This window comes from Balaenoptera physalus (genome assembly GCF_965194825.1).
Source record: "Balaenoptera physalus genome assembly, chromosome: 20".
NCBI classification, from domain to species: domain Eukaryota; kingdom Metazoa; phylum Chordata; class Mammalia; order Artiodactyla; family Balaenopteridae; genus Balaenoptera; species Balaenoptera physalus.
Window position 1 is genome coordinate 12870155 of NC_138901.1, and position 14775 is coordinate 12884929.

At 45.1% G+C, this 14775-nt stretch overlaps 1 protein-coding gene across 2 annotated transcripts in view; it reads left to right on the top strand.

Annotated features, from left to right (window-relative positions):
* Positions 1-135: 135 nt before the first annotated feature.
* FOXK2 (forkhead box K2) overlaps positions 136-14775 on the top strand; it is a 71079-nt gene continuing 56439 nt past the window's right edge. Inside the window, exon 1 of one of the 2 annotated variants that reach the window (XM_082442058.1) lies at positions 136-645. In XM_082442058.1, the coding sequence (XP_082298184.1) occupies positions 233-645 (413 nt within the window). In that variant the 5' untranslated portion in view covers positions 136-232. The remainder of the gene's footprint in view (positions 646-14775) is intronic. The other variant, XM_082442057.1, reaches the window with a different exon arrangement.

Below are 14775 nucleotides of genomic sequence, written 5' to 3' on the forward strand. Positions count from 1 at the left end.
TCGTGCGGGCGCACGGCCGGCGTGCCTCGCCATTGGCCAGCCTCTGGTAGCCCCACTGCCGTGCACCGCCGCTATAGGCGGGTGCCGCCGTCAGTCACGGGCCCGGCGCCGGCCCGCGGCGCGCCGCGCGTGTCCCGCCCCTCGCCGCCGCTCGTCGCTCGCCGGCCGGCGGCCTCGCTCGGCCCTCAGCTCCGTGGCGGCGGCGGAAGGCGGCCCGGGCCCTCGCAGGCCCATGGCGGCGGCCGCGGCGCTCCCGGGCGCGGGCGGGCCTCCCGCGGGCGGCGGCGCCGGGGGCGGCGGGGGCGCGGGCGGCGGGTCCCCGCCGGGCGGCTGGGCCGTGGCGCGCCTCGAGGGCCGCGAGTTCGAGTACCTGATGAAGAAGCGCTCGGTGACCATCGGGCGCAACTCGTCGCAGGGCTCGGTGGACGTGAGCATGGGCCACTCGAGCTTCATCTCGCGGCGCCACCTCGAGATCTTCACGCCCCCGGGCGGCGGCGGCCATGGCGGGGCGGCCCCGGAGCCGTCGGCGCAGCCCGGGCCCGACGCGGGCGGCGACTTCTACCTGCGCTGCCTCGGCAAGAATGGCGTGTTCGTGGACGGCGTGTTCCAAAGGCGCGGGGCGCCGCCACTGCAGCTACCGCGCGTGTGAGTGGGGCCCGGGCCGGGGGGGCGGGCGGGCGGGGGTGCGGCCTGGCCGGCGGGACCCGAACCCCGACCACGACCCGGACCACCGACTCGCGATCCACGACCCCCTACCCCCACCTACGACCAGGAGGACCCAGATTTGGGTCCTGACCACCCCCCGGGATCTGCTGCCTCCAGCTACAGGACCCAGTCCCCGGCCAGCGATCCCCGCCTGGACCTAGCCACGAGTAGGACACAGTCAGGACCCAGACTCGGAGCCCCATTCCGACCCCAAGCTCTTGTCCATCTTCCCAACCAGGACCTAGATCCCGACATCTGGGCTCGTTCTTCCTACGACCAGAACCAGACCCAGACCCCATCATCCCGGCTGGATCTCAGTCCATGACCCCAGTGTCCCGACCTCATCCACCGTACCCACGACCAGAACACAGACTACAATCCCTGCCCGGGACCCCCCATCCTCACCTATCCAAAGCTGGAGGCTCAGGCAGCTGTCCACGTGGGCTGAGGTTTTCTGGGGTACTGTGTGCGTTCTGGGAGTTCGCATATATTTTTCGTAACTAGCATGTAGGTAGTATAGAATAGAAATGTAAAACTCTGGTTGGTGGAACTGCCCAAAACAAAAATCTGTGTCTTCTTAACTGATGTTGGGTTATCTGTTACTTTCTTTTTGTTCTACACGTTTTCAGTAGTGTATTATTTCAATCGTGTGTTTTTTAAGCTGCAAGGACTTCTTTCTCTCATTGTGTTTTTTGTAGACTAAAAATTGAAAGCTCTTGAAGCATGATGGATTTTTAAATCTGTGCTCTGAACCTTAAAATTTTGGAAAACTAGATAATTTCAACATAACTTTTTTTAAAAAGTCACTAAATTATTTAGAAATTTTTATAAGGTGTTATAGAGTATAATTAAGTGAGTTTCTTGAGGAACTGTCAATCCTGCTACAAAGCAGTTCAGCTTGGTTCTATGGTTTTGTGAAGTTATTTAGTCTGCTTGAAAAACAAATTTGCTCTCTAGGAAATGCTAATTATTCCTCAGGAGCTTTCTAGATTATTCCAAGTAGAACCTTTCTCCACAAACTGGAATTTTTGACTGCTTTCAGTTGTTGGAGATGGTGATAAGAGCTCTTGCTTTTCTTTATTTCTTCACTTTTGTATGTGGGTGCTGTGTTACTGCTTAGCCTGGAAAGCTGCACCAGCTAGTTCCTTAAATCTTGATGGGAGCATTTCAAAGAATGTTATTTTTCAAACCCGAACGCTGTTTGTGTGTATTTGTACTGTAGATTGCATAAAATCGATAGTAGGTACCTGATGGCAGCTTTTTAATTTGATGGTTTGTTGTTTACAAATAACTTGGCATCACAGCAAAGAGCGTTATATTTTTACTCTGAGAACTTTGAGGTTTTTGAAGAAAATTCTTTTATTATCATTCAGCCAAAACCATTTGCGTTGACCTACCAAACATGGAAATAAATTGATTTTTATGCGAGGGAGCAGAATTCAGACTTTTTGAGGAGTGGAGTGAGGCTTTCAGAGGAGATGAGTAAGAAGGGCGATGGGGGGACTTCCCTGGTAATCCAGGGGTTAAGACTCCACGCTTCCAATGCAGGGGGCACGGGTTTGATCCTGGGGAGCTAAGATCCCACGTGCCACGTGGCAGGGCCAAAAAAAGGAAAACCAACAACAACAAAAAACAAAACAAAAATAAAAAATAAAAATAAAATATCTTAAAAAAAAAGGTGATGGGTAGTTGCCGGGTCTCTGGCCTTCATCTCCAGCTAGTGCACAGTGAAGAGTCCCTGGGCCACCAAGGCTACCACCAACCCTGGATTTCTTCTGGGCCTGGGAACCTCTGCCCATACTGACAGAGGGGAGTGGTTTTTTTCACGGAAGGGGTTTTGGCATTTTTACAGTGTGAGATGAGTGGATATCTGTTAGGATTTTGCAGCACCTCCCTTTTTGTAAGGCATTGTTTCCAAGTTGTTGGTGTAGGGTGATCATAGATACAGGTTACAGGAAAAAAACTGTGTAAAGACGATTGGTGCTAGCTAAATGCAGAGAAATTGTTTTAAAAATCTTTTTCTTGAAATTAAACTCAGTTTTATGTTCCAAGTTCTTTTTAACATTAAAAATAATTAAATTGTGAAAGTTTAAAAGCAAATGTAACTTAGAGTGATTACACAGAGGTTGAAATTTTTTTTTTTTTTGGCCACGCCCAAGGCATGCGAGATCTTAGTTCCCTGACCAGTGGTTGAACCCACGCCCCCTGCAGTGGAAGTGTGGAGTCTTAACCACTGGACCACCAGGGAAGTCCCCAGAGGTTAATAAGTATTGTTACTGTTTATTTCATACTTGCTTACTGAATTGAAAAATCACTGAGGAGTTTTAAAAATATGACAACCTATGGTTGGTCTCTTATTTGAATAACAATGACTTTATTCCAACTTAAAATGAACTTAAATTTTGTAGTTAGTATTAAAAGTTTATATACAGAGGACTTGGAAGAGTATATAAACACTTTAGGCTTAAAGTATGGTTCACTATTTTATTAAAATACTAAAGTATTAATTTGGGAGGAATAGAGGAAAATGAGGACTGTGATCCTGTATGTTGGTGTCGTGAGTATTTTAAATGGTTTGGGTAAGATCTGAGTACAAGCACCTTCTCCATGGTGGTTGGTAAGTTCCATGCCTAGTGAGGACCGGCGCGTTAGTGTGTATGTTGGGGGGGGGGCGGGGGTTTGAGCTGAATATGTACAAGAGTGCCATAGTGTGGTTTTCCAGAAAACAAGTGATTTCCAAAAATCCTTGGTTTTTGGCCAAGTATGCAGGGCTGTGTGTACAGAGATGAAACTTTTTCCTCCCCAGGAGCGTCTGACTTGTTGGAGGTTCAGGTGTTATTGGGACTGGGGGGGAGGTGGTCTGTGGAGTGATCTAGGTGGGGGAGCCCTGGGCCACCTGGGCTGGGCTCCTGAAGTGGGCAGGTAGAGTGACCTTGCAGGTGTGGCTGGGCCAGCATCCAGGCACTGGAGAGAGAGAATTCAGGCTGGAAAGGACTTTGGGGACAGGTTTGTGGAGCATGATGTTTGCCTGGGCCTGGTGGGGGAGCATTTTCACAGTGGTCAACGAGAGAATGAAGAATGTTCTCTTTGAGGACAGGGTCCTTGTTTGTCTAAGGACCTGGTCTGGCGCCTGAGTGAGCAGTAGAGTGTTTTAGGAAGATCTGTTGGGCAGGAATGTCTGGTTTTGCTGCTGTTGCTCTTCTTGTGGCCATGGTAGCAAACTAAGCATAATTTATAAATAAAAATAAACAACTCTTTAACAGTTGTTTATACTTTGAAATGTCAAGTGAATCTGATGTATTTTCCAATCAGTAAGATCCTAAATATCTAATAGCCAAGCATAAATAGAACAAGTTGAATTTACTATTGCCCAAAGATATTTAACATGCAGAACTGCAGTTGTGTTTATTTAGAAAGTGACCCTGTTTCTATGCTGAATTAACTGCCTATCGGTTGGTGATACAGCACACCTCCTCTTTCTTATGTGGCATGTTTTAACTTGCAGATGAAGTTTGGTAATGTCACACTTGAAGACTTTCTCACTAAATCACAGGTAGCATCCTCTAAGGTGAGGACAGGAGAAAGCTGAGCAGACAGTGGCTTCTGGAGCTTCGCAGGTGAAGACTCCAAGAAGAGAACTGAAGGATCTCACAGTGACTCAGTCCTGCTTAGATAATAGGGATTGGGCAGAACCAAGTTTCCCAGAGAATACCAGTACCAGGAAGAAGGAAATAAGAAGGGGTGTACCAAGAGAGGAGAGCCTTGGGAAAAGGACAGTGACCTGCAGTGTCACCCTCCATGGGAAGCCATGGGCTTGGTGATTAGGATGTTTTGGAGGATGAGGAAGGAGATGGGGTGTGGGACTCCTGGGTGAAGAGAGGGAGGAGGGAGTGGGGGTGTAAGAAGTGTTTGTGGGGAGAGGGTGGATATTCTAAGGAAGGCAGAGGCGATATTAGGGTTAGAGGGAGTAGAAACCATGTGGATCACCAGGGTGAAGTGGGTGCGGGAACCGCTGAGATATGTAGCTGAGGCCCAAAGAATGGACACAGATGAGGTGTGGAGGATAGAGTTCCCAGTAGGAGATGATAAAATGAGGGTGTCTTCTTTTTTTTAAATTTTTATTGGGGTATAATTGATTTACCATGTTTTGTTAGTTTCAGCAAAGTGAACCTGTTATACAATTACATATATCCACTCTTTCTTAGATTCTTTTCCTAATAGAGGCCATTACAGAGTATTGAGTAAGAGTTTCCTGTGCTATACAGTAGGTCCTTATTAGTTATCTATTTTATATATAGTAGTGTGTATGTGTCAATCCCAGTCTTCCAATTTATCCCTCCCCTACTCTTACACCCCCTCCACCACCATAACCATAAGTTTATTTTCTACATCTGTAAGTCTATTTAGGTTTTGTAGATAAGTTCATTTGTAGCCTTTTTTTAGATTCCACATATAAGCAATATCATATGATATTTGTCTTTCTCTGTCTGACTTACTTCGCTCAGTATGAGAATCTCTAGGTCCATCCATGTTGCTGCAAATGGCATTATTTTGTTCTTCTTTTATGGCTGAGTAATATTCCATTGTATATATGTACCACATCTTCTTTATCCATTCCTCTGTTGATGGACATTCAGGTTGCTTCCATGTCCTGGCTATTGTGAATAGTGCTGCAGTGAACACTGGGGTGCATGTATCTTTTCGAATTATGGTTTTCTCCGGATATATGCCCAGGAGTGGGATTGCTGGCTCATATGGTAGCTCTATTTTCAGTTTTTTAAGGAACCTCCATACTGTTCTCCATAGTGGCTCTACCAGTTTGCATTCCCACCAAAATGAGGGTGTCGTCTTTTATTTATTTATTTATTTATTTAAGGCTGCGTTGGGTCTTTGTTGCTGTGTGCGGACTTTCTCTAGTTTTGGAGAGTGGGGGCTACTCTTCGTTGTGGTGTGCGGGCTTCTCATTGTGGTGGCTTCTCTTGTGGAACACAGGCTCTAGGCGCATGGGCTTCAGTAGTTGTGGCACATGGGCTCAGTAGTTGTGGCGCACGGGCTTAGTTGCTCCATGGCATGTGGGATCTTCCCGGGCCAGGGCTCGAACCCGTGTCCCCTGCATTGGCAGGCGGATTCTTAACCACTGCGCCACCAGGGAAGTCCCGAGGGTGTCTTCTTAGAAGACCTAAGCAGAGCCACTAGTGAGGTCTGGCATGTTTTTTTGTTTCAGGGCTGCAGGGTTGGCTGAAACACCTTCATTTTATGACCTGAGACTCTGACCAGCTTGTAGGCAGAGCTAAGATCTGGGGTCTAGGATGGCTGGAGTCCAGGACCCAGAAGTGGGCGACATGTAATGGCAGATCCATAGCAGAGGAGCGGAGGTGCTTTACACTTCGGAAAGTGCTCAGTTTACAAATTAATTGCTTTTAATGACCACTATGTATTTTTTTAAAAGCTACAATATATATTCATTTGGCAAATTGAGATACATTTTTATTATCACTGATTTGTAGACATTGGGAACACAGTGCAGCTATTTTAGCATAATTATTACTTTACTAAGTTAAAAATAACCCAATAACCAGCTTACTTGTACTTTACATAGTGTTTAGTAGTTCTTCTAGTGGTAAAGCTCAGTCTATTCATTTTAATGTTTACTTAAGGAATAGTTTAAGATGGTTAGATTTAAAATAATTTTAATTTCTAACAGAGTTTGAGAACAAGGCTACATGGTGGGACCTGTCACCTGTAGTGGTCATTTGTGTGCCAGCTAACTGTATCAGGAGAAGGCAGGGATGGGCTCTGGGGCTGGACAGACTGGAGTCAAATTCCAGACCTGCCGCTTAACCTATCTGAGTTTTAGTTCCCTCGCTTTTAACAGGGATAATAAGTGACATTGTGTGGCACGGTTAACACCATGCCTGTGCCCTTGCCCTTGCTAGACATCAGGGGCTGCTTGTATTTTATCTATCACAGTGTCCTGGTGTGGAGGGGCCTATGGAGATCTAACGTGACAGAAAATATGACATGGGGGTGAAAATGTCCTCAAGGAGCCAGCACTCTCCAACTTGCTCATAGCTCCACATGCATGCACACGTGTTTGCAGTAAATTGATGAAGAGCCTCTGGGAGTAGTGAGCTAAGTTTGAAATTTCTTCAGCTGGGAGAAGTTGTCTTTTCCCTGCCAGGACCTGAGGATAAAGCCAGGCCATGGGACGTGGATGGTGTCGTCCAGCACGCCAGGTCTGTCTGGGGGTGCCCTCTCTCCCAGAGCCTCCGTTCTGGTTCTCCTCCACTCCAGTATGTCGACTTCACCACAAACCTTCCCCATTTCAGGGGGAAAGGAAAAGTGCCTCTGCCTTGGGGGCAAAGTCAGGAAAAGGAACTGGTTAAAAGTCATGTCCTGTTTGCCATCTGATTTGAAGGATCTTGTTCATTAATGCCATTGGCCAAACTCATTTTGTAATTGAAGGATGGCTTCTCTGTCCAGTCGAAGAACTTTGCAATTTACAGTATACTGTTTTTCTTTCTAAAACTGCCTTTTTATTGAAGTGTAACGAACCGCATACACTTTTTTTAGGAAATTATTTCTCATTTATTTAGTTGCGCCGGGTGTTAGTTGCGGCAGGTGGGCTCCTTAGTTGTGGCTTGCCGGCTCCTTAGTTGTGGCAGGCGGGCTCCTTAGTTGCAGCATGCAAAACTCTTAGTTGTGGCATGCATGTGGGATCTAGTTCCCTGACTAGGGGTCGAACCCGGGCCCCCTGCATTGGGAGCACGGAGTCTTTTTTTTTTTTTTTAAATAAATTTATTTATTTATTTTTGGCTGCTCTGGGTCTTCGTTGCTGCTTTCTCTAGTTGCGGCGAGTGCGGTGAGCGGGCTTCTCATTGCAGTGGAGCACAGGCTCTAGGCACACAGGCTTCAGTAGTTGTGGCGCATGGGCTCAGTAGTTGTGGCTCGCGGGCTCTAGAGCGCAGGCTCAGTAGTTGTGGCGCACGGGCTTAGTTGCTCCGTGGCATGTGGGCTCTTCCCGGACCAGGGCTCGAACCCGTGTCCCCTGCGTTGGCAGGCAGACTCTTAACCACTGCGCCACCAGGGAAGTCCCACAAACCACGTTTACTTTTTAAAAAATTTTTATTTATTTATGTATGTACATGTGTATGTATGTATGTTTGTCTGCATTGGGTCTTCGTTGCTGCGTGCAGGCTTTCTCTAGTTGCGGCGAGCGGGGGCTACTCTTCGTTGCAGTGCACGGGCTTCTCATTGCAGTGGCTTCTCTTGTTGCGGGGCACGGGCTCGAGGCGCGTGGGCTTCAGTAGTTGCAACACGCGGGCGCTAGAGCGCAGGCTCAGTAGTTGTGGCACACGGGCTTAGTTTTTCCGCGGCATGTGGGATCTTCCCGGACCAGGGCTTGAACCCTTGTCCCCTGCATTGGCAGGTGGATTCTTAACCACTGTGCCACCAGGGAAGTTCCCACATATACTTTTGAAACTTGGGCCATGGTCTCTTTCTTAGAGGCAGTGAGGACCTGAAGCTGGGTTCCCCTGCAGGCCTCGAATGTCAGCCATGTGCTTTTCAGACATTCAAAGTGCTGTGGACCCCCTAGGAGGGGTAGGTTATGGAGCCTGTTCTTGGGACTAGCCTGTCAGCAACACTTTCCGCTGTCAAGCTGGGTGAGGCAAAACGTTCCCTCCTCATCACCTTGTGCTGGAACTTGTCTTCTTGTTTGACTTTCTCCCCTGCTGGTCCTCCAAGGTGGGGACCAGGTCCTATATGTTTTTGTTCCCCCTGGTAATGGCACAGATCCATCATCACTTGGTACGTATATAATATACATGTGCAGGGACTTCCCTGCAGTCCAGTGGTTTAAGACTTCACCTTCCAATGAGGGGGTGCAGGTTCAATCCCTGGTCAGGGAGCTAAGATCCCACATGCCTCACGGCCAAAAAACCAAAACATAAAACAGAAGCAATATTGTAACATTCAATAAAGACTTTAAAAATTGTCCACGTCAAAAAAATCTTAAAAAAAAAATGGCATACATGTGCCTGTTGGCTGCTGATTTAGGACATTACTGTTACTTGAATATTCTCAAATGTTGATCATTTAGTGACAGGATTCTAGTCAGGTGTGGCTCCCCCACCATTTATGGTCCCCTGTTCATCAGCAGGTCTCATCTAGATACACAGTTGCAGAAGCACAGCATAGCTTCATGCATAATTGGTGGAAATATTCCACAAGACGAGGCAACAGCCTCAGTAACAGCAAGTTTTTCCACTGTGAAAATTCAACGATTCTTGCTTTGGTGAGAGAAAGGTTTTTTTGTGTGTTTTAAATGAAGAAAAGAGGATTTCTAAAATAAGGAAGCTTTTAACCAAAGCAATTAGCATTTTGGATAGTATTCTTATCTGTTTAACATTTTTGTGTAGCTCATGTTTTCTTTTATGTCTGGGTTTTGGAGAGTTTACAATATCTTAACGATAATACAGTAAGTCAGCTCCCACACTTCTGGTCCTAGTTTTTGTTTTTTAATAAATTTATTTTTGGCTGCATTGGGTCTTTGTTGCTGTGCCTGGGCTTTCTCTAGTCGCGGCGAGCGGGGGCTACTCTTCGTTGCAGTATGCGGGCTTCTCGTTACAGTGGCTTCTCTTGTTGTGGAGCACCAGCTCTAGGTGTGCGGGCTCAGTAGTTGTGGCACGCGGGCTCAGTAGTTGTGCCTCATGGGCTCTAGAGCGCAGGCTCAGTAGTTGTGGTGCATGGCCTTAGTTGCTCCGCAGCATGTGGGATCTTCCCGGAGCAGGGCTCGAAGACCGTGTCCCCTGCGTTGGCAGGCGGATTCTTAACCACTGTGCCACCAGGGAAATCCCTGGTCCTAGTTTATAATGAGGATTTTTTGAATTTGCTAATGAAACACAGTACACCAGGGCACATTGAAGGCGGCACACATTGCCATTTCTGTGATTTGAAGCAGCTTGAGCACCATGACAAAGTGTTACTGCCGTCATCCCAGGAAATGGCTGCAGGGAGATTAGAAAGCACCTCTTAGGAAGCTGCCTTTCCTTGCATGCCTCAGTTTCTGGAGTATATGTTTGGTGCTCTGCTGGAATTCCATAGGGATTTTAGACATTATTTGGCTTTTGCTGCAGTTTGTCATTTGCAGAGTGCTTCTGTATCTTATCCAGTGAAAGGTATCAGAGTACAACAGTGGTTCTCACTGGGGTACCCTTCCCTTCCCCAGGATATTCGGCAACCTCTGGAGACATGTTAGGTTGGTACAATTGGGAGGGGGTGCGACTGGCATCTAGTGGGCTGGGGCCAGGGATGCTGCCAAAAATAATGCGATACACAGGACAGCCCCCCCACAACAGAGGATGATCCTGCCCCAAGCATCAGTGGTAGGACGGTGGAGACCCCTGGAGCACAGTGATCTTAGCAGTCAGTAACAGTGTGATGATATTCTTAGCCCCATAGATGGTGAATTTTAATAACTTACAAATGGTACCTATTTACAACCTTTAAGGTACCCCAAAGCATTTGTTTCTAATTCAGTGGCAGGTGCCTTTCTGAAACGAAGCCTGAGGTGGAGAGGCCTGGCATAGAATCATTCTCTTTGCAACTTTGGAAGGACACTCACGGGAAGCGATCCTAAACCTTAACCTGGGTTGTAAGAAGATTGGCCTTAGTACTTTAGGGAGTAGCCTGATGTTCTCCCCCTTGGAATATGTGCGCTCAGGCATATCCAGTGGCTTTAGTTAGGTTGGTCAAATTACTTTACAAGCACTTACGGTTAATGAGAAGAACACTGAGTTGTCTTAGTGGAGTTGTTCCAGTTTTTTGTGGTCTTGGTTCTCCTGGAAAATGAACTGATGGTGTGAGGGAGTGTGAATTAGTGTCATTACAACCACACTGTGAAAGACTGCTGTCAGATGCCGTTTTTTCATAGTATTTAGTTACCAGTTGTCAGCAGTATGAAACTCATCTTTTGACTCTTGAACAGATGGGATACAGAAAACCCTAAACAAGTAGATTGGAGAGTGTTGTGTTTTTCTGGTCTTTTTCAGACTGTAATAGCATTTTGAGTGCTTAAGTGATGTATTAAAAATACTATGTTTTTGCCACTTCTAAACTTTTGGAGGATGTTAGGTTTATGAGCATCAGTTTTATAGCTGTTTGAGCTGGGTGGAGGAAGATGTGGTTTAAATGTAAACTGTCCATTCTGGTTCCTCCTTGAGTCTTGTGTTCCCACTTTGCCTAGTCTCCTTCTGAACTTGCCCACACGTGTTTTAAACACCGCTCATATCCTGTACCTTGGCACTCAAGTGTTCCGTGGGCTGGGCTCGTTCATCCTCAGGTTGTACACTTACTGGGACTGTGGCCTGTGACCTTCAGTGACCTTGAGTAGTGCCAGGAACATGATAAGGACTCAAGTGTCTGTTGGTGAATTTGTTTGTAGGCTGCAAGGTTTGTGTTTGATAGATATTGCACCAAAGGAAACAGTTTAGAACAGTTATAAATAAAATTAAATTCACTCTTTGATTCTACAGTTCCCTGCACTTGTCTTCTTGTTTATATTGATGGTGGACCATCCTAAATGGCCTTTTTGGTTTTGTATATATGTTTTTTAAAGTTAAAGTTGATTGATACATGGAGGGGGTCAGGGGAAGCCTGGATACACGTGGACAGAATTTCCTGTAGTTGAATAAAAATGTCCTTGATGATGTGCATTGATCATATAACTGTTGTCATGCTGCAGGGTAGCTTCTGTAGACCTGTTCCAGGAGCAAGTCAGACCATGCAGTTTTCTTTTCTTCAGTGTTGCTCCATGCTAGACAAGGTGGATCTAGTCTTGCCTACGTCCCTGCAAATATGTCTTCACTTCTCCCACAGAGCAGGTGCACAGATCCTGGCTCCTATGGCCTCATGCCTTAGGCTGGAGGAGGGCCAGGCTCCTAGTGGTTCTTCTGGCTTAGGACTTTTGCAGAGGTCTGGGGAGATCCTTCTGGGATTGCCCAGTCCAGAGCATGTCCTTGTCCTAATGAGGTGGTCCAACTCTAACCCCCACTCCTGCCCCACCTCTGAAAGTTATACTTTCTTTTCCATTGATCTTTTATTTTGTTCTCTCTTAAAAGTTGTCTTTCAGAGTGTTCATTTTCTTGTTGATGCAAATTTATCTGTTAGTCACAGTTTTGAAAAATATCTAGTTCTTTATAACATCTGTGGGTTCCTAGTAACCAGGCATTCAATGTTTAGGGTTTCTTTTCCTGTGTATCTCTCATGGGAAGAGCTTTACTTTTATAAATAATTTTTTAAAATATTTATTTATTTACTTTTTGGTCTTGGTTGCGGCACGCAGATCTTTGTTGCCAGGTGCGAGATCTTTGTTGCAGTATGCAGGATCTTTTAGTTGCAGGCACGCAGGATCTTTTAGTTGCGGCATGCAGGATCTAGTTCCCTGACCAGGGATGGAACCTGGACCCCCTGCATTGGTAGAGCAGAGTCTTAACCACTGGACCACCAGGGAAGTCCCTATAAATAATTTTTAAAGTGATTTTAGTATTTTGGGAATGACGATTATTTGACCGCTTTTATTTGTGACTGACTTGTATACTTATGCCATTATTTGTTAAAGCAGTGCGCTAAGCCTTGGTTATAGTTGTTGGAGGACACCTCATGCTGTTGGAACAGCATCCTGGCTTGGCTGCAGATTAACTTTGGGCATCTGACCAAGCCTCTGTGAGTCATTGCATTGTCTGTAGGTTGAGGTGGAGCTCAACTGAGAAGGCTGGTTGAGCATCCCTCACCTCCTGGTGTCCAGTAACCCTAGCTAGCTCTGGATCAGCCTAGGTCTCCTTTCTGTTCTTTGGAGGGCAGCTTTCAAGGGGCTTCACTTAAGAATCACATCCCAGAGGTTGCTTGTTATTCCCCTCTCTGTGTTATTCTCCACAAACCGCTCCACGTAGGAAAGGTTGAGGGTGGGCTGAGAATGACTAAGGCAGGCACTGTATGCTCATCAGGCTACTGAAACACTGTCATAATGTCACTTTGGCCAAAGGAAGGCAAGAGCCCCTCCCGCTGTGGCTGAGCTATTTAATCTCTTAACCTCACGGTCCTCTTCTGTAAACATGGATATTACTGCATCGACTTCATGGGGTTGTTGTATGGATTGCCTTTGCCTGACGCAGGAGAGTTGCTGAATGAATATTAATGTTTGTTCTCTAAAGAAAACATCTTAAATTTCTTGTTTCAAGTATTTTGATTGGAGAGTTTAATTCATTTACATTTAAAGTAATTACTGATAAGGAAGGACTCTGCCATTTTGCTGTTTGTTTTCTTTTCTATGTCTTAGAGTTTTTTGGTTCCTCATTTCCTCCCTAACTGCCTTCTTTTATGTTCAGTTGATTTTTTTTGTAGTCAACTGTTTTGATTATCTTCTCATTTCCTTTTGAGTGTATTTTTAAGATATTTTCTTTATGGTTACCATGTGGGTTACATTTGATATCCTAAATTTAAAACAGTCTATTTTGAATTGATATCAACTTCAAAAACAAAAACTCTGCTCCTATACAGTTCTTCTTTCTCCCTTTTATGTTTTGTCACAAATTACATCTTCATACATATGTGCCAAATAACATAGTTTTTTTTTTTTTGCATTTTGCATTTTGCGGGATCTTAGTTCCCTGACCAGGCATTGAACCCGGGGTCACAGCAGTGAAAGTGCCGAGTCCTAACCTGGACTGCCAGGGAACTCCCAGATTTATAATTATTTTTATGCATTTGTTTTTTGAATCCTGTAGGAAAGTGGAGTTACAAACCATAGTCACAATACTAATCTTTATATTTTCTCATGTGTTTATCTTCACTGGAAATCTTTTTCTTTGTATGACTTTGAGTCACTGTTTACTGGTCTTTCATTTCAACCTGAAGGACACCCTCTAACCTTTCTTGTAGGGCAGGTCTAATGTTAACAAACTCCCTCAACTTTTGTTTATTGAGGAATGTCTTAATTTCTCCCTTGTTTATGAAGGACAGTTTTGCCGGATATAATTCTTGGTAGGTCGACAGTTTTTTGTTGTTGTTTGTTTGTTTTGTTTTTTAAGGACTTGAAGTGTCATCCCACTGTCTTCTGGCCTCCGTGGTCTCTGATAAGAAATCAGCTGTTAACCTTATTGAGAGTGCTTGTATGTAACATGTTACTTCTCTCTTGCTGCTTTCAAGATTCTTTCTTTGTCTTTTGATGGTTTAATTATAATGTTTCAGTGTGGGACCTCTGAGTTTAACCTACTTGGACTTTGTTGAGTGTTTTGGATTTGTAGGTTCATGTCTTTTCATCAAATTTGGGACATTTTCTGCCATGATTTTTAAAAAAATATTCTTTCTGTCTTTTTCTCTCTTCTTTTGGGACTCCCAAAATGTGTATGTTGGTCTGCTCGTTGATGTCCCATGAGTCCTTTGGGCTGTGTTCAGTCTTTTTTCTTTCTGCTCCTCAGACTTGATCATTTCATTGGTCCTATCTTTTAAATTTGCTGATTCATTCTTCTACCTGCTCAAATATACTGTTGGACCCCTGTAGTGAATTTCTTCAGTTACTGTACTTTTCAGCTCCAGGCTTTGTGGTGTTCCTTCTTATACTTTGTATTCTTTATTGATATTCCATTTTTGTCAATACGTCGTTTTCCTGATTTCCTTTAGTTCTTTGTGTTTTCCTTTAGTTATTTGAGCATACTTAACACAGTTGTTTTAAAGTCTTTATCTAGCAAGTCCTATCTCTCACCTTCTTCTGAGATGATTTCTGTTCATTAATTTTGTTCCTTTGAGTCATACTTTCCTGTTTCTTTGTGTGCCTTGTAATTTCTTTGTTATTGAAAACAGAACATTTGACTGTTATAATGTAATAGTTCTGAAAATCAGATTTTCCACCTTCCCTAGGGATTGCTGTTTTTCATTTGTTGAAGGCTACAGGACTCCTTTTTGCCTAGTGATTTTCTCAAACTGCTATTGCAAAGACTGTATTCCTTGGCAAAGTGATCCCTGACGTCCTGTTTCATGGCTTGTGTTCAGCTGGTGGGGGGTTTTGTTGTC